Source organism: Amblyomma maculatum, chromosome 1 (genome assembly GCF_055883805.1).
Source record: "Amblyomma maculatum isolate TAMU_Amacu chromosome 1, ASM5588380v1, whole genome shotgun sequence".
NCBI lineage: Eukaryota > Metazoa > Arthropoda > Arachnida > Ixodida > Ixodidae > Amblyomma > Amblyomma maculatum.
This window is the reverse complement of record NC_139344.1, coordinates 230,659,544-230,684,286: the sequence shown is the minus strand read 5'-3', so window position 1 is coordinate 230,684,286 and position 24,743 is coordinate 230,659,544. Positions and strand designations below refer to the sequence as shown.

The following is a 24,743-nucleotide window of genomic DNA, read 5'->3' as shown; positions in this document are numbered from 1 at the left end:
ATGTTTCTACAATGTTTCAGGTTGTGCTAGTAGCAGTTTGCGACGTTGTCTGGATCGTTCTGAGCAGCCTTTACATTGAGCGCTGACTAGTGCGACGAGCATTCTTTGTTCGACGATCGACCAGCACGTTTGTTGCTATCGCCGCCGTGTTACCCTGGCGAGAACGCCTCGCCATGTGGCATGTCGTGCCGAATGACCGATGCCCAAACTGCGGCCGCACGGAAACCATGAGGCACGCATTCTTTGAATGCCCAGTCGCGCTGGTCATGTAGCGCTTAGTGAGAAGGATGTTCTCCGTGCACGGTGGCCCTGGCGCCAGGCCACCACGCGGATGTTATGAGCGGCTAGTAGTCGCCTGTGTATATTTTGTGCTCTGGAAGAGGTGTTGCCTTGCTGAAGTCCGTAGGCAACCAGCCAAGGCCATGTACCAAGCGCTGCAGAGACTGCGTCTTCTATTGTGAAAGTATATCTCTGATCAACTGGACAGAGATGGAGAGGCGCGGTTTCTGCAGCGCTGGCACACCCGTTTCTTCTTCATTCGGGGCGGCAGGCTTGTTATGCCAGCCTTGTCATACTAAGCCCCCCCTTCGTTACGTACCTCGAATCATGAGGAAGTATATTGCCATATAAGGTTTAATCGTCTGTCATTAAGTTTCTCATTGTAACTCCTTTTGAGCTTGTGTTCTGGGGGTATTAATGAACACGGAATGACGATTAATATGTGATTGTTGCTAGTTTGGGAATTTATCGCACCTTTCGTTGTCCTCCCATGTATGTACTACAGTGCGTGTGTGTATATATACAAGTACATATGTGCGTGGAAGACAATAACTTCCCCCTACTATCGCCGCCGCCGAGTTGCTTAGTTCTTTTGCGGGCGCAAGTCAGCTCAATAAAGAGTTAATTTCGGTACCATAAAGCCTGTGTCTTCTTTTAGTGCATACGGCCTTCTCACCACTACGTTACACTTGTAAATTTTAAAGTACTCAGGCATACAAAGAGGAAGGAAGTGGGCGGGACAAACGATGCTTGTAACTGTGTTCATTCTGAACCTTCATTTTTCGGTGACCAGACTTCTTGCGCAGATGCATACAGCAACCACTAGCGCAACTTAATTGCCTAAGATAAAACAAGCAACATTTAATCAAGGGGTTGATGCTACGTGTGCACACTACTAAATGGACATTAAGGAGTGTGGCCGAACCACTAACTTTCTTTGCGCATAAACATCAACTCTATCTGCAGCAATGTCACTGTCGTATCGCTGACGCACTTTTCACCCTAACCGCAGATGAACAAAGCTTACAATACTTCTCTTTCGAACTGTTTTAGGGAGAAAGCCTTATTGGCTCAAGGTCAAATTATATCGTGGTCAACATCTGTCCGCGAGATGTGTCTGCGAGATTCCGCGGATAACGACGTGGGTTTGTCTGGCCTTTACGAATAAAAATTATCCGTCACCGGGAATCGAACTCCTCCGAATGTGTTAACCGAATACGCCACACCTAGGAGGTGAGGAACATATATCATAGTTCTCATTGTCTATCATTGCTGCCGTCTCTGTGGCAACGTAGGGGAACGACAACGACGCCTTCACCCCGGTCTTCAGGAGAGAGCGTGACGCACGCCATCTGCCGCCAGCTATGAAGACCAACCGCCACAACAAGCGCGCTCCATCGCCGCCGAGTGGAGCTGCTCCCCTCGATTCTAGCAAGGAAGAATTCACTGTCCTGCACTGCGGGATCGACGTAGTTTTGTCAAATAAAAACTACTGTGAAACCAGCCCCAAAAGCGTACGCCTTGTCGCTCTTAAGGGGTCTTAAGTGCCTCAAGAATTTTGCTTTTTTTTGCCGCGTCCCACGATATTAGTTATTTGCAGCACAGGGAAGCACTGTTAAACCTTATCTGCATTTTATCGAATCTTCTAGAACTTATTGGTAACACAACGCTTGTATCTCGCCCAGAATCATTCCCGGACTACGTGCCTTCTATAGTTTGAATTGTTACTGGTGATATCCATTGGGATAGTATCTCCAGATTTTTCTTCATTGTTCAATGTTCTGGAATCTGCAACTTCGGGTATGCATATTAGTTATTCGGACTTTTATGAACGCTTAGCTCTTTTCTTTAAGTTTCTGGATCGTCTCAATATTTCTAATACACCATATAGCGCAGCAAAAGACGAGGACACAAGAGCGAGAGACGAACACCACGAGCGCTAACTTCCAACAAATTTTATTCTCCTGAAGCATCATATATAAACGCCAGAAAAACATGAATCACATGTGCCAACAGTATCAATTCCTTAGAAAGGCAAGCTCTTTATCTGAGAGGAGAATGGAAGGTGTGCTTACACACGCGCATCCTGAACTATTTATCTTTTCGGCTTCAATGATTTCGCGCGTTACTCTTTCTCTGCTTTTTCCTATTACCACACTTTTATCAAAGAAAGGCTTACAGGTTTTTGAGTTGCATTCGAGAATGTGGTCAACTAGCGATCCGCCTTGCCGGCCGTTTCTGACGTTGCGAGCGTGTTCCATTAGGCGCTCGTTCAGACATCTCCCTGTCTGGCCGATATAGTGTTTCCCGCATGACAAGGGAATTTTATGTACAACACCTTCATCGCACGAGACGTACGGCTTCTGGTGCTTAATTGCGCATCCGCCCGCTTTTTTAGTGTTGGTTTCTTTCAGCTTGCACAACGTAGAAAGTTTCTTCGGCGCCGAGAACACTACGGTCGCATTTGCTTTCTTTCTTTCTTCTTCTTTTCAAATTGTGAGAAATGTTGTGCAGATATGCAACTCAAAAACCTGTAAGCCTTTCTTTGATAAAAGTGTGGTAATAGGAAAAAGCAGAGAAAGAGTAACGCGCGAAATCATTGAAGCCGAAAAGATAAATAGTTCAGGATGCGCGTGTGTAAGCACACCTTCCATTCTCCTCTCAGATAAAGAGCTTGTCTTTCTAAGGAATTGATACTATTGGCACATGTGATTCATGTTTTTCTGGCGTTTATATATGATGCTTCAGGAGAATAAAATTTGTTGGAAGTTAGCGCTCGTGGTGTTCGTCTCTCGCTCTTGTGTCCTCGTCTTTTGCTGCGCTATAGTGTATTGGAATCATGTACCAACAAGCCCAAAAAAACACGCTACTCAATATTTCTGTTTAACCAAAAAAATTCAAAACTCCCTTAGATTACATCTTACTCATGGCTTAAAAGCTGACTTGTGGCTATAGTTACTGTAGCCTTGCACCTACTTTCTAATTTTACCAAACTGGTTTGATTTGATTTTTAGGGGTTTAACGTCCCAAAGCGACTCGGCTATGATTTAACAAACTACTGATATTTCACTTTGATTTCTTAATATATTCAAATAATTGTATTTATTGGCACTTAATTTACCTTAGTAACACTAAATTTCTGAATAACCTCACTGAATCGTTCCGTATTACTTCGTGACACGTAAAATATTCGCGTTTTCTCAGTAGTACTATCGCATTTCATATAAGATCGCTGGAGCGTAAAATAGCATCCCTGTTTTTTATACATCATGTACGAGTGACTTATACCACCGATAATTGTTTTGTTCCACGTGGTTAGTGGTTACATTCCTGAGTACAGTTAGGGTTTTGAAGCCCAAATCACATCGTTAAAAAGAAAGCATACTTATCACATTTTGTTTCTCGATAAGTTTTCCAAGCATGGTCTAGGCCTACAAACCTGGTGCGAAAATGGACTCGTAAAGATGAGTCAGAATACTGGGTGCCGTGATGACGTTGTACAGAAAGTAAAAAAAAAAATAATTTCTAGACGGTGGATCCAGTGAAGAGTGAGACATTGGCAGAAGACATCCAGTTATGATCCGTGGTAGAGACAGAACAGAGAGGGAGCGAGACTTGTCTTCATCTGGACAAAGACAATCCCTTTTGTCGAAATGCTGGCTTGTGAACTGAGGCTCCCCTTCAAGCATTGTTCATTCTGCTTTCAGTGATCACATGGTGCCCCAGTTAAGAAGAATCCACACGAACGCACACACAAATCACGCGCACAAAACACTCACACATTCGATAGTGTTCAATCAGTGTCGAGAAATATATGCAATGAAAACGACACCCATAACGCAAAGACAGCGTTCCCCTGAAATACCACAGCCCTTAGAAATATTACGGGGCAGTTTCGAATTTTCGAAACAGGTCTTTTTTTTTTTTTTTTTTTTTTTTAATATGCATATCGACTATATGAACACAGAATTTGAGATAGTGATTCCTAGCCATGGGTGTAATGTTAGAATAATTATGTTCCTAACGTATGATGATCTAGTTAACATTTTCGATTCTACTTTTCCAATCAACTTTTCACTGAACAAACTGAATCAACCTCTATTCTTACAAGGCTTGATGCAATTATTTTAGCTTCCGTAGCCAAGCACAAGCTCACCGAAGATGCTGACTGCACGCTGTGATTATGAAGCCAATGCCTTTTAAACCAGCCTTTTGATTAATATTTTGATTTAGCCTTTGCGAAAGACGCTCAGTACACTGCAAAGGTCTACGTCATGACCTGACTGTGTTGTTTGCAACACTTATTTTTTACATCTTCCCTGTCCCAAGCGCCAAAATCTATGTCGCGCCCTTTCTCGCCGTCACTACCACCTCAAAATATATTTTCTCCGTCCCATCCCTCACTTCCCCCTTCTTTCTCTCGTTCCTGCCATTTTTTATTTTTTTTTTTTTCAATTTCGAAACGCACGAGAACTGTCTCAGTCAGCTTGCTCTTCGAACTTCTCTGCCAGCCTCCTACCGACTGGACAGCGCTAACGTGCCAGGCTCGAGCACTTGCATTTCGAATCATAGGCGAAATCGAACGCTTATCTGCACCCCGTAGTACCTGCTTGTTATTAATAGACGAACGCACCCCGCTATAGTGCCTTTTTTTTTTCTAAAATTTCACCTTGTAAGGATGACATTACAGGTGAGATGACGTACTCTACAGCCGAAATTAACGCAAAAAATACTCGCCAACAGAATCCCGACGAATTATCAATTTTGTTGGCGAGAATGCTAAGATGCTCTGGCACTCTTTGAATTAATACAAAAGCTAGATTACTTGCATTTGGGGTCTCGGATCGTCTAAGTAGACGTAACTTTTTTCCTTGAGTGGAGACAGAGCCGGCATTCTGGTTTATCTCTCTCGGCTAGATAATGACGTGGCTTGGTGAATGGAACTAAATGATGGTAAAGATCATTCGCTAAACTTCTGACAACACGAATTCGCTATTTTTTTGTGAGCCTTATGAAGCAGGACGTTTTACCCATCGTTTAGTGGAACACTGCTACACAGGATGTAAATCGTTTGACTGGAGATTATCACTCTGCTCCAAAATCTGATAACAAGATGATTAAAAAACTATTTTGCATAAACAACTTAACCACGTTGATGTCAACGTAGTCATCTGCGCTCTGTTATTAACTAAAAAGTGGAAATACTTCTTTCTGAGCTGATGATATAACAAGATTTGTATGTACCAAGAACGAATGAAAGTTTGCGCTCTAGTTTTGCAATAAAACCAGTGTAATATGCAGTATCTTATCGAATTGCTGCTTTCCGCCTCACATTTTTGCTTAGGCTGCATTATGCTAAAGTTTCTCCTATAAAGAGAAAAAAGCAGAAAAGCAGAAACCCAAAGTTAAGTCAAGCTGGCTAGTCACACTGGCAAAGTAGGATTACAGCTTGAAAAGGGTGAAACGAGAGAGAGGATAACACGGGCAGAACCAACACACACAAGGGTACATTTAAAGGACTCTACGAGAGCCCTGGAGGAATAAAACTAACCTTACATATTTATAACCAACATGCCACCATCAACCACAACTAAACTTGACGTGCGCTAGTAAGCAATAATATAGGGCAGGCGAAAGCAAAGCCAAAGAAGAAGAAGACACAAAACACGCGACGCTGTTCACTGAGGAAGAGTACCGCACAGGCATGAGGAGGGACGTCATTCGAACTCAATGGCACATGATTCCGCTCTCTTTTTCTCAGTGGCGCGTGCGCCAACAGCCAAGTAAACAGAAAAAGCGCCCGTTGGTGGTCTCGCGGCTGAGTTGCAGCTTGGCTGCATCATTAGGTGCCTCTCTTTCGCTTTGTTCCATAGGACAGCTCGAGCCGCGACAAGACACATGCCTGGAATCCTTCCCGGCAACGGTGTATCCCGACAAGAGAAGAAGAGGACAAAAAAGAAAGAATACGCTGGGCAGCAGAGAAGAAAAGAGTGGATGGCGGCGGGGAGCCGAAGTGGCCAGCCAGCCAAAAGCACCCACTGTACAAGGAGGCACTGAAAGCATCCTGTCGGTGCCTTGTCCTCATTGGCCGAGCCCGCAAACGCGCCCTCCTCGTCTGCAAATGAGCCTGTTTGCATACAGCGCCGGCAGCAGCCACCGATGGCAAGAAGGAGTCGGGACGGAAGACGCAAGTGTCGGTATACACGAGAGTGTGTGCAATATGTTGTCAGAAAAAGAATGAATTAATGGCAGTGTTTCCTTCCAGGCGAGGTTAAGACAACATCGCTGCCCTAAAGAGAAGATTCAGAACGCAGAAACAAAGGAGATTTAAGCATGCGATAAAGCTCACTCCAGCGGAACGAAAGGATTATTTTGTTGACAACTGGCATTCTCCTTTCCTTTCTAGAATGACCGGTGCTTGTTAGAATGAAAATACAGGAAACAGCTGGAAGGCGGTTCGACATTATTCAAGTTTTATGTGTCATATTATCTAGATGGCCTTTTGCTTCTTTTTATTGACGTGGAAACAAGGGGGAGGGTAATGACTACGCAAGAAAAACTAAACTCCCGCCGTGCGAATCTGTAGCTGCACAAGCAAACCGCTTGGCGCTAGGAGGACGCGTTACGAGGAAATAATGAATTAAACCCGGACGTCTCGGGGACCACATAGAGGCACGGAGCTTTTCAGTTCCTCCTCATCAGATTAAATGACACTTTGCGCAAAAATGAAGGAAAAAAGAAGAAAGATGCTTGCACAAATGCTCTCAGCTGCTCGCGCACAGAGTGAAAACAGACCTTCTCTTGCCCTTTTATATCCCATGATTTCCTCTTTCATCGCCCAAGACTTTTTCGTGGAAATAAGATAGACAATAACAAATAAAAAAGTGAGGCAGTGCACCCAGAGGCAAGTAGCTAAATGAAAAATTGAGCATAAAGCGAGTGCATAAAAGTGGCACTGAAGACGAACGGGCACGTTCTTCCGTGAAAGATTAAAAGCGAGGCGCGCTGGAGTAAAAAGGAAACATCAAATAGACGTGGAAGAAACGGTGCTGGACAAGTGAAGCGAATGCGAAAGAAGATAAAAGTGGAGGCGGGCTGAAGCTCCACGAGCTGTGCTAGAACCTAGCCACCGAACAGAGTGATGACTTCGGGGCAGGCAAGGGCGCTGCGTGTGTGTCGTCTGCGGAGAGAGAGGGACGAGCATCCTCCTTTCCGCTCGCACTCACGCCGCGCGACGTCCCCCAGCCGTGTGTTCCTCCCCTTGGACCAAGAATTTCCCAAACAAACAGGCGCTCCTCCAAGCTTTTCCGCCGCCTACGCCAGCCTGCCAAGACAATGTTGGCAGAAAAAAGCGCGGTGATTTGTAAAATAATAGCGGCCCGGCTCTTTGTTGCCGCAAGTACCACCCACTGCCCTTCGCCTCACTGAGGCGCTGGGCGAAGTCGCCTGTTCAAACTTGTTTTAACTGCTTGCTTAAGCTTTGACTCTTTTAAGCCGAGCTTATAGGTGCCGCACGAGAAAGAGACCGGAAGAAAAGAAGCAAGGAAGTAATTGACACTGACAAGTGCATAATAGAGCGCTAATGACCCGGGAAGAAGATTGCAATAAGACTTTACAATATAGAAACAATGAAAGCTACACAATAAAAGCAGGGGCACACTTAGAATGAGGTAAAAATAAATAAAGAAATGAAGGCGGTAGAGTTACCAACATACGCCGACCTGGTACAGCAGCGTATAAGTGACAGCACGGCTTCCCAGGCACGTATAGAGTAAGAAAGAGAAGCCATTTCTTAGCCAGACCGAAAAAATGACTGAAGTCAGGAAGCGCGCTTTGTCTTTGATCACGCAGACCCCAAGACTTTAATGGGCACATGTAGTTGTTACTCCCAGCATTTGTTTTACGTCGTCCTTGGCTCATAAGAACCTTTTTGTATTACACGCATATTTTGTGCAGTCACGACGACAGCACCCGAACTATTTAGGAGATGATGCACTGGAAGTCAGGCCGACAGTGCAGCGTACAAAGACCAGGGAGGAAAATGATCCCTGAAAAGTGCGAAACAGTATAACATTGAATTTAATGAAATTGAATTGAATTGCTGGTTTCTTGTGGCCCTCAGCGCCACGAACTGTATCGGAGGAGAGCTAACTCCCTCCCCCCTTGGAAGTATAGGGACCGTCTACGAAACGGCTGAGCGAATCAAACTTCGTAGCGCCAAGAGTAAAGCCGATCAAAGAGAAATGGAGAAGCGAAATAATCGACAAAGGTTGCAATTAAGTGTAACACGTGCACTCCCAGTGAATGTTGCTGTGAAAAGTTGCTGACTAAAACAGCCACACGCAATGTTCGTGGCTCTTCAGTGCTCCTTGCTCATGTAAGACCGAACGCAATGCTACTGCAGAACTTGCTGGAGAGTGTTCGGTTTGCACTAGGGCAAAGCTGCATCGTTTACGGCTTAAGGAGGGTGGTTAGAACTTCTTGAATTCCGGTATTGTTTATGGCAACCTGATATAAAGCCTCGGTTTAGCTGAGCCGCCGGAACGTTTCTTCAGACCCAAGAAGTAGCGTGTGCGACTCGGGATCCAAGGGTGGGTTCGATTCCCATTTTGAAAGTGCTGCCCAGGTTGGTAGGTCTTGGCAATTCGTTCATGCCACGTGGTCTCGTGACATCACACAAACCGCCCATATCACCTGCTAGAAGCATGCTGACTCCACGAGAATGCACTAAAAAAAAAAACTTACGTGGTTGAATTTCAGTGAGTCTTTGACAACTCCACTTGGTCTAAATCCCTCAGGTGCACAAGTGTATGTTTTGCTTCGTATAACAGGGTCCCTTAGGCTGGTAAAAAAAAAAAAAAAGAAAAACAGAACAAAGCAGAAATGGCCTCAGCGTATACGAGCGCATTTTTCGCTAAATTGGTGATTTTTCTTAACAACGCTCTTGCTACTGTCGCGTGTTATTTTTAGATGCGCACAAACTTTATACACTATCACCTGAAAGAACCTCAAAATACAACAATAGAATATCACGACCTATTGGCGGCTCATTATGACAAGTTTCTTCGCGAGCAGATGGTTTTTATTTGACGACAGTTTCTTTCTAGGGATCAGGCATCAACGTAAACACGTTTCGGTACCTCACAGTATGACCAAGGAGAGTGACAGGAGCAATGCTAACTGCTACGGTCAATTTCCTTACAGGCTCAATCAAGCTTTCTGTTGGTTTTGTGTTTCGAGATTCATGGAACATGTTTTTATGCCATAGTTGAGGGCAGCCACTAACCAAGCGCTAATCCATCGAAAATAAAATTAAGAAGTGACAGGGTGGCTACCACTGTGCAAGAGCGCACTGAAGAAGGGTAGAGGGGGAGCCTCAGTTCGCAAGCCAAGCCAACGCTTCGACAAGTCCACTTGTCGAAACCTTAGCTCGACTTGCGAACTGAGGCTCCCCTTCTACCCTTCTTCAGTGCTTTTTCATAAGGTCAGCGAATGTGTTTTGAGAGGTCATTACAGCAGTGGGAGATGTTACCAGGGCGAGGAATGGGATGTTTTCGTGCGTGGGGGAATTGAAGTCTTGTTTAAAAGCGTTCGCCCCAGCATCCCACTTTCATATTACGCCGATATTTGTTTGCCCGGTCCTTTGCACGAGTAAATGCCCGAAATAAATGACAAAGAAAAAAAAAATAAAACTATGCTTTTGGCTGGTGGCAGTTGGCAGCTGATATGCTTGGGTTCTAATTTGTCTGCGGTTTGTGTCCAGACAGGAGGTCAATTTGTGGGAGCCGCGAACTTGGGCAGATATAAGAATCGTGACCCTTGGATCTCGAGTCAGAGGCAGTACATTCATACGTTTAGCTAAAGCCATGATTCCTATCTGTGTCGTGTGTTGTAGACTCGGAGTGTATGCTAACCAGTATGTGTTAACCGAAACCGAAGCGATAGTGCACCTAATTCTCAATTGGCCTAATCATGGTAAATCGGCCGTCAGCTTTTTTTTCTTAATGTCTGCATTAAAGTCCCCAACTACAGAGATAGGTTTGGATCGATGTATTAATAATGCGACTTAAGTTGACATCTTTAGGGAGTGCGGTATAAGAATTGCAGGCCGCCACAGAGAGCAAGCCGTTTAATTTTGCTGCAGAGAGTTGGCTGACTCGATCTCAAAAAGGCGTCTCTCATAGCCTGAGTCGCTTTGGGACGTTAAACCCCACAAAACCAAAGCCAATCATGTGCCAAAGAGTTTTATGAGTACTGCAGAGATGCCCGCACGAATGTATATGGCCCCTCTCGCCGATCTGTTGTAGTCTCTGCAAGCCCACATCAGCACTGGTATATATGATCTCGACGGCTGCTTCGGATTCATCCTAGTCCGTGAGAGGTACATGACAGAGGCATGCCTTCTAATTCTGTCGTGGTGCACATACTTCTTATTATCCGTAAGTGAACCAACTTTAGCGTAAGGGCTGGGGTGATGTGCGACTGCTCAGTCATAGTGTAGCACATGGTGGAGGTGGTGTCCAGCTTGTGTGGCCGTTACGGACGGGACTCAACGGCAAGTGCCGTGTCCAGCTTGGGTTCCTGAATGCGTAGCGGAAAGGTGTTGAGCTAGTTGTAGCAGAATCCACCGTCCGCCCTGACGTTTAATTTAAAGATGGCGTGTAAAGTTACCTCCCTGCAGGTGACCGCCGCCTAGGCGACGTAGGAGTTCACATTGTCTGCGCGAGTTGCAGTATCTGTAGTACACATCCATGACGAGGCGCAGCACAAATGTCTTGGCGCTCCCGTGAGCAAGATTTGTATCTGCGAAGAGTCTGGGAGCGGTGAGTTGATGGAAGGCTGGCCTCTCGGACGACCTCATACTGTTGGTGACGCGCGTGTCTTGGTGGTTACGGGGGTACACACAGCAGGACATCGTTTGCGCAGGGAATTGCGCTCTACCGCATCGATGTCTAGAAGGACAGAATCTTTTTCAGTGTTTGGAAGGTGACTTCTCACTTCGGACATTCCTGAAAGTGTTTCCGGCTCCGCTCAATCGATGTGAAGTAAGTTGACAACTACAAAGAACGCAGATTTTACCAGTGACTATATAACTGCGGTACTGGCCTTGGTGTCTTTGGAATGAGATTCATGAGCTTCTTGCAGATAGTTTTTAAGCAGTTTTCTTCTAAAATGTCCCCCACTTTGCGAAACGGGTAGAAAGGACGGAGTGTTTTGTCTTTAAGGTGGTCGAACGGTCAAGAAGTAACCACAGTATCTTCGTGTCAGCCATTGGTTTCTCTTCTTGCAGGTGCATTCCTTGTAGACGGTAAAAAACTCTGCCAACATTTGGGCGTGCTCTTCTAGTAGTCGCTCAACTCATAAAGTCACTTTAGTGTCCCTCACGACGTCACCGGCGCCCAACTACTCACTGTGTGGCGTTGCGTTCCAGGGACGACATTACAAACCCAATTCCTCCTTCCTATGTTACGTAACTACCCTCCGGATCGTTCCTCTGATACTACCCTCCTTTTAACCGCTCCTCCGTACTCATCATGCCTCGGGGCGGTTGAAATGGCAACGCACCCATACCTTACGCGCAGTGTTACTGCTGCTGTGGCTGCTACTACTGCTACTACTACTACTACTACTACTACTACTACTACTACTATTACTATTACTACTAGTACTACTACTAGTAGCAGTAGTACTACTACTACTACTAATACGACTACTACTATTACTACTACTTCTACTACTACTACTACTACTACTACTACTACGACTACTACTACTACTACTACTACTACTACTACTACTACTACTACTAGTACTTTTATTACTAATACTACTACTTACTACAACTAACTACCACCACTAATACTACTACGACCACCACTACTTTCATTACAGCTACTGCTAGTAGTGGTGCTATTGCTCCAGCGACGCGGAACCCAGTAATGTGCTCTGCACAGCTATCGCGGCGGAACAGTTTTTTCCAGATGAAAGAATCGGAAACATTGCCTTCACTCTTACCGTTTCGTTTACGACGCAGAAAGCAAACACGAGTCGGACGTGACAGAGTCTGCTGATCAAGTTGCGGAAGTGGGAATCAACAAACGATTTCATTTTTTTTTAATTGCCCCTCCCCCCCCCCCCCCCCTCCCCCTCTTTTTTTTTTTTTTGTGCGTGGCCTTTCACAGCGGACGGAGAACGTGGCTGGCTCTTACACTTATGTGTGCGCAAAAGAAAAAAAAAGAACAATCAAGTTTTGAATATGCGCAACTGCTGTTTTGCACAGATGGACAGAGTGTTGCTCTTGCTGGCATGTCTTCTCACTACGAATGCAGCAGCAAGAAAGCCTTGTTTGTCGTTTCCGACCGCCTGTCCAAAGCTCCGCCATTCACTTCGGCTCAGGGCTCCTGCTGCCAAAAAAAAAAAATCAAAAAAAGAAACGCCTTCATGTGAAGTATAGATGCTCAGGAAACTGCAGATAAACTTTGAAATGCGGCGCGAAAAAGGCAAAGTTGTATATCGTTAATTCACTTTCTGATGCTTGAAAATCAAGGAAAAAATGCTTATGTATGCTGGAATACGAGAATTCCTGGCAGAAGTCTCGTCGGTTCTAAGCGAACATTACTAAATGTTCTGTCCTTGTCTTTCCTAATCGCATGGAGTTGTTTGGAGTTGCGAGCGCATCGTGCTCTGTATCTGCGCATTGAAAGTACGACAATGCCATGAATAATGTGCCGTAAATATGTACTTATTATTTCGTCATCGAAGCTGAAGGCGCAGCTTCCAATACTAGCCTCCGCAAGAAATTGGTTATTATAGACAAAGCTAGTATTTTGTAAGAACCTTTTCATAACCGGGCAAACAGAGAGTATTCGCTAAAATAGGCAGACCTACAAGAAGGAAAGCAGCAACCACAGAAAGGGGCTCGATTTTAGCTTTATTTCAGATAGTATTCTTCGTAACAGCAGACACAAACGTAAAATGTACAGGGTTCATTAGAGAGCGCCCCTGATCACACTCAAAACATAAAGAAATAACCATAAGGACCAGTCATGCCTGCACTTAAAAACCAACAGACTTCAGTTCTGCACCACATGATTGCTTTTCGATTCATGCCTTGCTAAATAAGGCAGTGTTTTCACTGCAAACATTGCCACAACAGAGAACCTAGGTGATTTACTACTTGACTCAATGGGCACGATAATCCTCTTACGTTGACCGTTTATACCGCGAAAGCGCTGTCCCACGAGGATAAAGATCTGATGAATTATTTTTGTTGACCTAGCACGGACTAGCTCGATTACTACGAGCTCGACAAGACTGGAAATTTACCTCTGCGATATGAAGTTTCTCGTTTCCTTGTTACAATCGCAAATGCAACGCTGTACTGAGTGTGATGTTGCCTTTTAAAAAGTTTTCTCCGGATTAGCGAAAGAGACGTGCTTACTTTCAAAAGCAGCACTTCTTTATTTGTTTAGACTAGGCATCTTTATTATGTAAGAATTAATGAACGAAGATTGCTACAGCAGCTGGAAGCAACACATTATAGTGACACTGCGGAATGAAGGAGTAAGCTTCTAAATGACCATGTACTATGAGAACAGATTTGTTTACGATTGTTGTTTACTTTTACTACCACTTCGAAGCGATAAAAACCAGCTCGATGCCAAAATGAGCGAAGCAGATAAACGTTTCTCTGGAACTCTGGCCGAGCGACAGGCAATCTTCGAGAAATTATCTTAAAAAATAAATAAATAAGTTGCATGGCTTCGTAGCAGCGGTATTACAGCCACAATGTTCTAAAGAATAAACGCATTTATGAAGCCTGCCTGGTGTTGTATAGTTATTTCTTGTTTCAGTGTGAACACCGCCACGGGGCTATAGTTATATATATATATATATATATATATATATATATATATATATATATATATATATATATATATATATATATATATATATATATATATATATATATATATATATATGTGTGTGTGTGTGTGTGTGCGTCATTGAATAAACGGCGTTCGTTCCATGCGCTGGTTGTCATAGTTCGCGTTCTTCAAGGGCGTTTCACCTATACACTACACCTGGGAACCCCTACAAACAATTTTGGTGCGAGAGTCAACGCTCCGAGATCAGGAGAGATCAGAAGTCGTGGGGAGATGGTTGTGCACCACGACAGTGAAAAACCTCACTGAACAAACTCTCAGGCCTCACAGTTGAACTTGACCATTTCTAAGAGTTGTAGAATTAACGTAGATGAGCCTTTCATAGAAACAACACTATCCTTAGCTATTACTTCAATGAAGGATCGCCATCGCCACTTAGACATTTTACTTTGCCACCGTTTCAAGGCAGGCCACGCGACTTGCTGCAGAAAAAAAACAAACAAACGAAAACCCGTGTTCGCGTTATTTCGCATTCAATAGAGCAAGTATGAGGATGACAAGGTTTAGCGAAATCCCTCACGTAAGATATTGGCGCTCTTGAGCGCAGCTTGCGAGTTTTTTTTTTTTTTTTTTTTTTTTTTTTTTTTGGGGGGGGGGGGGCTACAGCTTCTGTCGAAGGAAGCACAGGCACAAAAGCACTCTCCTTAACTCACCTTAGTGAATGACCGAGAAAGATAACCGGCCACTGGGAAGGGCGCACTATGTACAATTCACGGTCGCTGCTTTGTAACTGGCGGCTAGCGTCAGCTGTCTTCTTGGTTTTGAGACAAGTCGTCAGGGCCAATTGAATAGCGTTTCATTTCTTCCTTCGCCGTAGGCGGTAAACAAAAAGCGATCTAATTTGGTTTCTTCTCCGTAAATTAAAATTGGGTCGTATTTCCCGAACAATGGTTTTTTTTTTTTTTTTATATGCAGCACTACTATCCGAGAGCGCACAATTTCTTTCCGTTATGTTCATTTAGGTAGCTTAAACAAGGCTAGAAATCAATGAAGAAGAATAGAAGCACAAAGTCGAAATTGGCTTTCGTAGAAACTTAGAAGCTTTCAGGAACATCACTATAGCAGGATTAAATTATATTACGTTGCTGTTCATTCGTATAAGTGCATCACAATGAAAAGACCAAGTTCCTGCATCATTAAAGGTCAAGAGTACTTCCTGCGAAATCCCCCCCTCCCCCCCTCTCTGAGTTTCACTCACAAAAGTTTGGTTTTGTTTTTCTCACCTACAAAAGGCTAGCAAAATATGAGGCATGTGTAACGCTTTTATGTTTGCATCCGCTTAACAAAGCCACAAGTCTGAAATCGTTTCACGTGCAAATGTTTCAAGACAAAAGGCGGCCTGTACGTAACAAATACATGGCAACGCAACGAACTGAGCGACACCGCGAGTTTAAATTTTTCCTACAAAATCACTCCAACTTCGTATGCCTAAATGTTTAAATCATGAAAAGTCTTGTCTCTTTAAGAGAAAGACACGAAAGAAGGCATTTCATGCCATGAGCACTCTAGTGCACGCAAGAACGCAACGTGTTAATTTTCTGTGTGGACCCATGCAGATGAAAAGAAGGCTCGCAGGATTGAAAAGTGAGCCTAAATATGAGAAACCATTAGGTTTGGAATGCTCTTCGGTTTAATTTTCATCAAGGCTGCATGCTACGAAAAAGAACGAAAAGTGCGCATTTGTTACTATGTCCGGTTTGTTTATAATCTGCAAAGTGTAGGTAAGCATTGGCAGCGCAGGTCTGCGGTGCTGACTTAAAACCTCAGAAAGAATGAGATCACAATATGTGGACTGTTTTACTAGGCAGGCTCATTTTTTACATTGCAGATGAGTTCATTGTTGCCTCCTTTCCAATTCTGCGTTATCAACTGAAGGAAATTTTCTACTTGTCCAGTAGGTATTATTTGGTATGGCAGGACGTGCACCCTGCATCTACAGGTGACTTGTAGAAGCTGATTCTTAATGTTAAACATTTGCCTCCGTCTTGCACACAACGTTTCGAACGATCCGAAACAGAAAGTTCGACTCCACAGAATTAACCGTTGCTACTTAAATTTACCCGGGATTTGATCTTTTACGAGGGATAACATGGTGTTTTACCTCAAAAGCAAGGGCGGCGTCGTCATCGGCGTAACTACGACGCAGCGGGTAAGTGAGCGCGGGGTCCCTCACGCGAAGACAGCCGCGCGGACAGCGGCGCGCGGGAAGGGCCGCGCTTCCATCTTCTCCCGAGGAGGCCTCCTCCCCCCGCGGGATGTTGCCGGGAGAGGGCGGCGCCTCGCACTCCCGAGTGGGGAGGAAAGGCTGTGGAGAAGTTGAGGGGCGCTCTGCGCATGCGCCTTTCCGATGCCGATGGAGAGGAGGCTATCCGGCGGAGGAGGAGGCGGCGAGGGCCCGCTATAAAACAAAGCCCGAGGTGTAAACTCAGGTTTTCCAGTTTGACAAAACCGAGCGCACCGTTTGTTTGGTCGTTTTTTTCCCCGTTTTCCACACACTCCGACGGAGGCCCACGGCAACCCCCCCAGACGCGAGCGGAGCGGCAGCGCTGGCGGACGCTGCTCGGCCCGCGGCATGCACAGGACCCGCAGCTGAGCCAGGCCGCGCGCCGCCCCGGGGCCGGCACCATGCCGCGCTGCTACCTCGTCAAGAAGGCGGCCACCAAGCACCCCGCGGGGCCGGCTTCGTCGGGACGCTGGCCGTACCGCGAGCCCCTCAGCCCCAGCGAGGCCGAGACGGCGCCCTGCGCTCCTCTCTTCGGCGACCAGGCCGCCGACGACCGGCCCGCAGTCGTCACCTCGGCCGCTTTCGGGCGCACCAGTCCCACTGCCGGTGAGTGAACCGCGTGCCACGCCGCCGGCCACGCGCGCACACGCGCCGCCCCCTTGGGACGCTTCCGCGTCAAGGGCCTCCCTTGACGCCGAAGAGGCCCGCAACAACGTCACCACGCGTGGCCGGCACGGCAGCGAAAGCACGCTGCGTGACACCGACTCGTCACGATCGGCAGCGAGTGACAGCACCGGCAAACGCGCTACCCAAATGTTGCTCGATCTCGCAACGGGGACAAACAAATCCAGCTCGGCTTTACATGCTTGACATCAGCATTCAGCCACGTGGCCGCATGCGGAAAGAAAACGACGTTGTCAGTGACATTGTCTGAAGCTGTAGAAGTTGGAAAATTCATGGAAGGAAGTCGTTTTGGGGTGTCGTGTGTTAGGCGGCTATGAGCGACGGTCGTCTTCCGTTGCGCGTAATGTTAGTAGAAATGTTGGTGAGATGCTGGGGAGTTCGGATTAAAAACTAGCCCTCACAAGCATGACGTGATCTTTTGGAAGCTTGAAAGTGCTTTATGTTTGTTGGTGCGGATGTATGCCAGTAATGTAAACAATCAAACCAAAGATTATGACTCGTAGAGAAGAGCTAAAATTCCTTTCAAAAGCTGAATTTAAACTATCTTCCCTAGAAAGGGGCGCTGCCGGTTGAGTAGGTTATAGCATTGTTAATACCGCTAAGGAATAGTTCACGTCCGCAGAGAAGCACTGCATGTCTGAACACGATAGCCTTATGAGCATGACCGCAAGGAGTTTTCATGCTATGAATGAACGAGTAGCAGTTATACAGTAGATTCTAGGACTTTGATGGAATTTTTATCTGCTATAATTTCAGCAGCTGTAAATAGTTCCCAAGGAGTACCTTGAACGATGATGATAATTTTAAAATAAATCATCAACTCGTGTATTAGATCTTTGGAAACGGTCGACCAAAAGAAGGTACAATTAATTGATAGCATCCAAATAGTCCTGTCAAGTGTTCAATTCTAAGGAGCGGTGCCAAACATTCGATTTTGTTTGTGAAGCTACAGCGGGGAAATTTTTTTACTAGGTCCGCTGCCATTTCCTACAACAAACATTGGCAGATGAAAAACTCGCAATGCATTTCTCGTTTTCGCACTGAGCAGTACGAATGAAATTTGTTATCTTTGTGATTCTGTAATAATGTCTATATTTCCTACAAAATATAAACACGTCCTTCACAAACCTGTCTAATCTAAAAGGTTTGAACCTCAAAACTCGCAAAAAAAAAAAAAAAGAACTACTAGATGAATGTCCTTAAGGGGACCAAATTTTCCATAGGGGAAACTAATGGGCTACACTCGATGCAGTTTTGTATCCAGAATGCCAGGACCAACTTATTTTTCTAAACTACCTTGTAACGTAATAAACGGATTAATTATTTACTATCCTTCTGCAAAAGTTATCTGGTCCAGAAAATACATTCCTAATAAAAACTTGTGTGCTGTTCTAACAGGCTACTTGACCAGGCCAAACCTCTTCTGATTACATAAGCTAGACAAGAAAAAAAAGAGAATAAGTGACTTTTAACGAATGTATTAAAAATTCAGGCGGTATTACTGCGATAGTACGCATTATAACAAAAGCTGGTTCAAAATATTTTTATGCTATCCGTATCAATGTATGAAAGCAACCTTCTACTAGCCTTGAACTCAGCATGGTGGCAAGCTGACTAGACTATTCTGCTGCCGAACGCGAGGTTACGTCATCAAATGCCTGTCACAGCAAACAAATTTTGATGGGAGAGAGTTAGGAAAACGTACTTGTCCCAGGCGACACCTTAGTGAGCTTTATAGAACCTCAAGTGGACGTATGTATTTTGGATGACTCCGCTACATTGCCTCTCATATCCTTCGTACAGCTTCGAAACCTTGAACCCTGCACACCATTTAACTCTTCTTGAATATGGTCAGACCTGCGCCATATGTGGGAACCTAATAAATGCCCCCGCAATTCGTTTAAGCTGTAAAGTCAGGTAGCTCAGAAAAAGAAAAAGGCATGCTTTTTGGATAATAACCACTCACGCTAAATTGAAATAGAGAAGCAGCCGCATAGGCTAAGCGCCTTTTCAGGTGCACGTGCTGGTTGCGCCGTTTACCTAAGAAAGGAAAAATATCTTTAGCCATATTGGCATACGACGAATCCTCTTGTTGGAAAGTAATTTTGCGCCTCTTTTCAAAACTTTGCCGCCACTGCTCATTTTGTAGCGAGACTGTAAGCATAGAATGGGGCCTTGCCGTGTCATACGAAGCTGCGCTTATACCTGAATTTTCATTAATAAACAGGTCTTAGTGATATCCGCTCAGGTTAAAAATTGGCATATATATTACTAATGTAAATAAGTGTACCAATTCTCGCTTTAGAGATTAATCTCCTAACGAAGTAAATAAACCTCACAGCAACACGTGACTCATTAGTCCTTGCGTCGTAAGGGCGGCTTTGCCACTGTAAGTCTTCAATAACAGGAAAGCATCCTTTACAGGAGCGATCGCCCTACAGTTTGTTCATTGTTGCAAGGGTAAATGTTAGCGGTGATAATGGGGCGATTGCTATCGTTCACTTATTCCTTAAAGTATCTGGTGATATCATACTTAGATTTTATGCAGCTTACTCTGCGTGAACTTATTAAAATTATTGAAAGCGCTATAAAAACCGAGGGTCTAGACCTAAAATTTGAATTGGGTGTCAAACGTCGCACTACAAGATACTTTAAAAGGGACTTCTGGGCAGCGCTATTTAAGCAGGAAATGAAGGTATTGATATGGCAGCGCTGATGGTTGAAAGGGCACTTTTTAAATGCTCTTGTAAACTGGGGCTCTACCATGCTAATTTAATTCTTGATCACTTGCCTCACTGCAAATAATAATAATAATAATAATAATAAAAAACGTAAGGCCGCTTTTGCAATGCTTCATTCTCTCATTAAATTCTTTTTTGTCCATTATCACAGGTATCTAAATCTGCTGCCTATAAATTCAGGATTTACAACGAATAAGCATGGTCATCAAACGCTCTGTTATTAGATGCGTGGTTAACAGGGGCAAAAGAATGGAATGAGAGAAGAGTCCTCACCAATCATGCGCCCAGGAACGCAGAGGAACATGAAAATTATTCCAAGTGAGATGTAGGTCAGAACTGCATCAACTTTCACCGAAAGCTTGTCCCTAGCCTAAATATCTGCGTGCTAAATATGTAAAATATGTAGATATCATTGGTACTAAATGAAGCATGATAGTTTGAGCACATAACCGTTGTCTGAGTGTAGCGACATGATAAAGACTGCATATGTCTTGAAGTGCACAAAATATCACTGTCCCGACACATACTTCATAGTACTGAGTAAAACTCGTTGATTATATTCACAAAGACAATTCCTTACCAATTAGTCGCTCGACGTACCACGCGTCCCAAGCGAGCACCCGAGTCATTTTTGATAGTACATGTGGTTTAATTGGAAAACAGAAGACGACTCCGGAATCATTGTACACTGTGGTGTTTGGCAGCCATATCCTGCCTGAGCGCGAGTGCTTGCTGTCCTATTTATGCACAAAAAAAAAAAAAAACTCCTTCACCCATTCACAACGCTCTGTAGCTCAGACTGATTTGTTTAGATCACGCAAGCGAGTTTTGTTTCCTTTTTAGACGTATTGCAATAATATGCAAACATTTTTGGCGACTTTGAGGGTAGGGTATTGTCAACGGGGTGCTACGTTGTGCTAACAAACATTAATGCTAACAAAACTAAAGTAATGACATTAGTTAAAGACACTTCGACCCATACTCGTTCGATAATATAGAAAACAGCACCCCTCAGCGGATACACAAGTGTAACGTTATCAACAAACTCAACACGGAACTAGCACGTAGAATATCGTCAGAAAGGCGAGTAATACACTAGAACAAGCTATAAGAACGTTATTAGTGGCTATTCTGTCTGGTTCACAAAGCTCTATTCAACAGACAGTTGATATCTTGCTCTATCATGGGAAATATCAAGGTTTTCCTACAGTCATGCAAAACTTTGCAGATTCATGCTATTTGTTGCATACTAATCAACTACACACGCGATAGTATTAAAGCGTTCTGAAATATCCTGATATATTAAGTAAATCAGCAAGAAAGGCGCATTTTTTTTTAAATTCAGTACTTTTTCAATATTTGTCATAGATGTTATTTCTGACTAAAGCAGATTTTTTCTTCATCAAGTATCGTTTAAAGCAAGTCCCAACATTGAAATTGCATCTACTCTTTTGCATGATGAACTCGATGAAATGCTAGGCATTACTTTCTGGCGTTAAACTATAGAGTGAGCCTCCAAGTAATGTCGTGTCTAAAATAATTTTGAAGCATTTCGTAAAGCTTTATATTTTGTACCGAACTGTCGCTCTATGCTCTGCAGTGGTTCGGGGTGTATTAATTGTTCTTCCCATCACCTCCGATCTCCGATGCGATACCACGGAGTAGTTTTGAGGTTTATTGTAGATGTATAAATATGCGTATTGCAGAGAGTCCAACATATACAGCGTGTTTATTAGTTTTCTTGAGGGTCCAAATTTTTTATAAAAGCAGAACTTGCTTCAGATTGATTTTAGCCCTGAAGCTGCGTTGAGGGGCTGCGGAGGGCGCCACATAAGAGAAGGGGTGGGACATGCTGTTTTGGCATAACTGGAGCTCGACCTTCAAATCTTATAGCCGAGAAAATACTGATGAAAAAATTGGCAGCAGTTGAATGAAAAAAAAAAAAAATGGGGACAATCAGCGAGGATGCGGACAAAGCGAAACTGAGAATAGCACCGTTCGCCTGGGCCTGAAGTGACGCGATCAGTAACACAAGAGCTGGGAGGAGCTATCTACGTCGGAATCGCTCGCTGCATACTTCTTATCAGGATGCCATTTGTGGCTTTGTATTATGAAATTGTTTTCTAGGGTATACTATTTGGAGGACGAGCTGCAATTCCGCAAATGCAAGGGCCCTAAAAAAATTACAAGTAAACAACTCGTTTGGTTAATTAGCGAAAGAATTAAAATGTTTTATTACTTATTGCCCGTCGCTGTTCTATCATTATTGCCCGTCGTAAACCGCAACACAGCCCTACAAACAAAATAATCGAAAGCGAGCTATCTTTCTATAAAATCTTGGACTATTTAAAACAACCCTACATACAGCTGCTCTTGACTAACAATTCATCCGGAGTACGAATTAGACATAAATAAATTTGTCGTTAAATATCTCTACAGCAAAATACGCAAAGCATGTACGATAAGATTTTTATACTCTTGCTTTGCAAGGGAGTCATTTTAGTCACTACCACACCCGGAGTTGTTCCACAGACCTGCGTTTCTCGTGCAGGTCTTGTGACGTTAAGTACTAAACTCTCACATTTTTTTTTAGGGGGCCGATTTGAGGTAGTTAATATAGGTTCATTCTGAACAGTTCACAGTGAACACGGGGTTCAAAGACGAAGTTGTTGTTCTTGTTCTCCTCCAAATTGATGGCACATACCCATACAGGGAGATCGGCCAAGAATTGGGGTGATGAGATGTTTGTTTTTGAGATGTATAATAACATTGCCAAAGATAAAATGGCTGCTAGGAAAGAGAGGATGAAACTAAAAGATGAGACAACGAAATAAAACGAACGAAGCAAAACACACGCAGGAGGTGGAAACAGTGAGATTTGTAGCTAGTTATTAAAAATATTGAAAGCATATTAGCAAGGCAGATGTTTAGATTTCATTAAAAAGTTTTTAATGGCGTTAAAAACAGACATAGGGCTGTGCCCAAGTACGATGGCACCAAAGAGTAATAAGATATGGCTGCTGAAATTAAGTCCAAGCTGTTGCATCGGCTTCTCCAAATATCGCCTTCTCATCGTGGTGAAACGGCGGCAAAACAGCAGGAAATGTTCTATAGACTCCGGTTCCCCGCAGAATGCGCAGACGGGAGTAAGCGCCAAACCAGACCATATAGAAATTTAGGGACCGGATACGGCAGCGCAGCCTTGTTAGAGAGGCCTCAGTCTGCCGTGACTGACATGGTTGCCTGCTCCACGAATACCGAAGCCGGGAAGATAGGCAACACGGGGCCACGGAAAGACTCCTTAGCCAGGCTATCAGCAACCTCATTGACTGTCCCTTTCCTGTGACCTGGTGACCACACCATATATACGAGGCTCAAATATGAAGTAAGCAATGATAGAAAGGTGTTTAAGATTGGAAAATTCATATACAACACAAGCGCTTGTGTTGTGTGCTTGCTCGTCTTTCGCTCCCGTGTGCTCCGCGAACCTTTCAGGGTCTTACATGTTCTACCTTTTTTACAAAACACACCGATGATTTTGCCCTCTTAATCTTAGAAAACAAATGTGGTGTTGACAGGGGACGCCGTAACATCCAAATAACACCAGGCGTGCCTAAGGACAGGAACCTCTGGGTACCTCGTAATTACCTCGACTCAAATGTTGGTTTGCATTGATACACGGCGGCGTATTGTGGATACGAAGGCCAACGATATTCATTCAGCGACAATAAAAAATATTATGCTTCGCAGCATCGCTAAATATCATGTAGAAGAATGCGTACACGCAGCGAATCTCCATAATAACATATATTTTTAATTATTTGTTTACCTGGTCGGAGCAACGTTTCGCATTTGGAAGCGAACGTACACCTGTGAGCCGTGATGTATTTCAGCATCGAAGCGCACTAGGCAAAAAGGAAGAACTGCAACATCTCCTCGGTTGCTATAAGATTTTTCGAAGCTCCAGCCACGGCAATCTACGAACTTTTTCAATGTTGTGAGCCATTTTTATGCGTAATCTTCCTCTAGTCCAGGCTCACTTTCGAAAGTATAAACAGCTTTTACAGGGTTTGAGAACTTTTTGCCGCAAGTAAGTCGTTTCATTGGGAAAAGGAAAAAAAATAACTCGGGGCCAGGTCGCAACTGTAGTGTGGACTAGCCCTTAATTTACAATCTACTTACTCCAAAAACTAGGCAGTAATTTTGGTAGGGTGCGCGGACGCAAAAGCCATGGTGCAAGGCGGCTGCGAGCAGCCTTCTCCGCGGTCACCATTCTTACAGCTCTCTGCAAACCTTTAGTGGCATATTGTCACGCTTCACTGAGCGCAGAATCATTTTCATGGATGAATCTCGAGTATTTACGTTGTTAACCGTTCTCTGCAATTCGCGTAAATGGTCAGTTTGCGCTTCGTGCTAATTAGATTCAGGACGACGCAGTTCAGTAAAAACATTCTGCGAACTTGTCCTAAGGAGCATCACACCATAGCTACTAAAGCACCCTGGTGTGCGCTTTAGATCATTTCAAAACAAACATAAAAACCTAACGTTACGAGACACACGTCCTCTCAAGCGTGGTTATAACAGCTGCAAAACAAAAATGAAGGAATCGAATAAACTTCGGCACATTTACGTGTCCTAATGAACACGGGAAGCACAGACTAAAAACGAAAAAGAAACGCACCACACAGAGAGGACGCCATTGACGCTCGCCCATTCCCTCCTTCCTCCCCGTACGTGGCAGAGTTTTACGTGGATAATTCAAGAGATCCAACAAGGTAGCGTTCTCCGCAATACCGCTCGTAAGCCGATTACCTACAGCCGACCGCAGAAGAGGAAAAGGACCCGAGCCGTGGATCCAAAGCGTCCCCG

The 24,743-nt window shown here is 44.2% G+C and overlaps 1 protein-coding gene across 1 annotated transcript in view; it reads left to right on the top strand.

The window, feature by feature from the left end:
* The first annotated feature begins 16,850 nt into the window (after positions 1–16,850).
* The window catches only part of LOC146205870 (transcriptional repressor scratch 1-like), a 34,684-nt gene continuing 26,791 nt past the window's right edge, over positions 16,851–24,743 (top strand). Inside the window, exon 1 of the mRNA XM_084586966.1 lies at positions 16,851–17,055. Within this exon, the coding sequence (XP_084443092.1) occupies positions 16,851–17,055 (205 nt within the window). The remainder of the gene's footprint in view (positions 17,056–24,743) is intronic.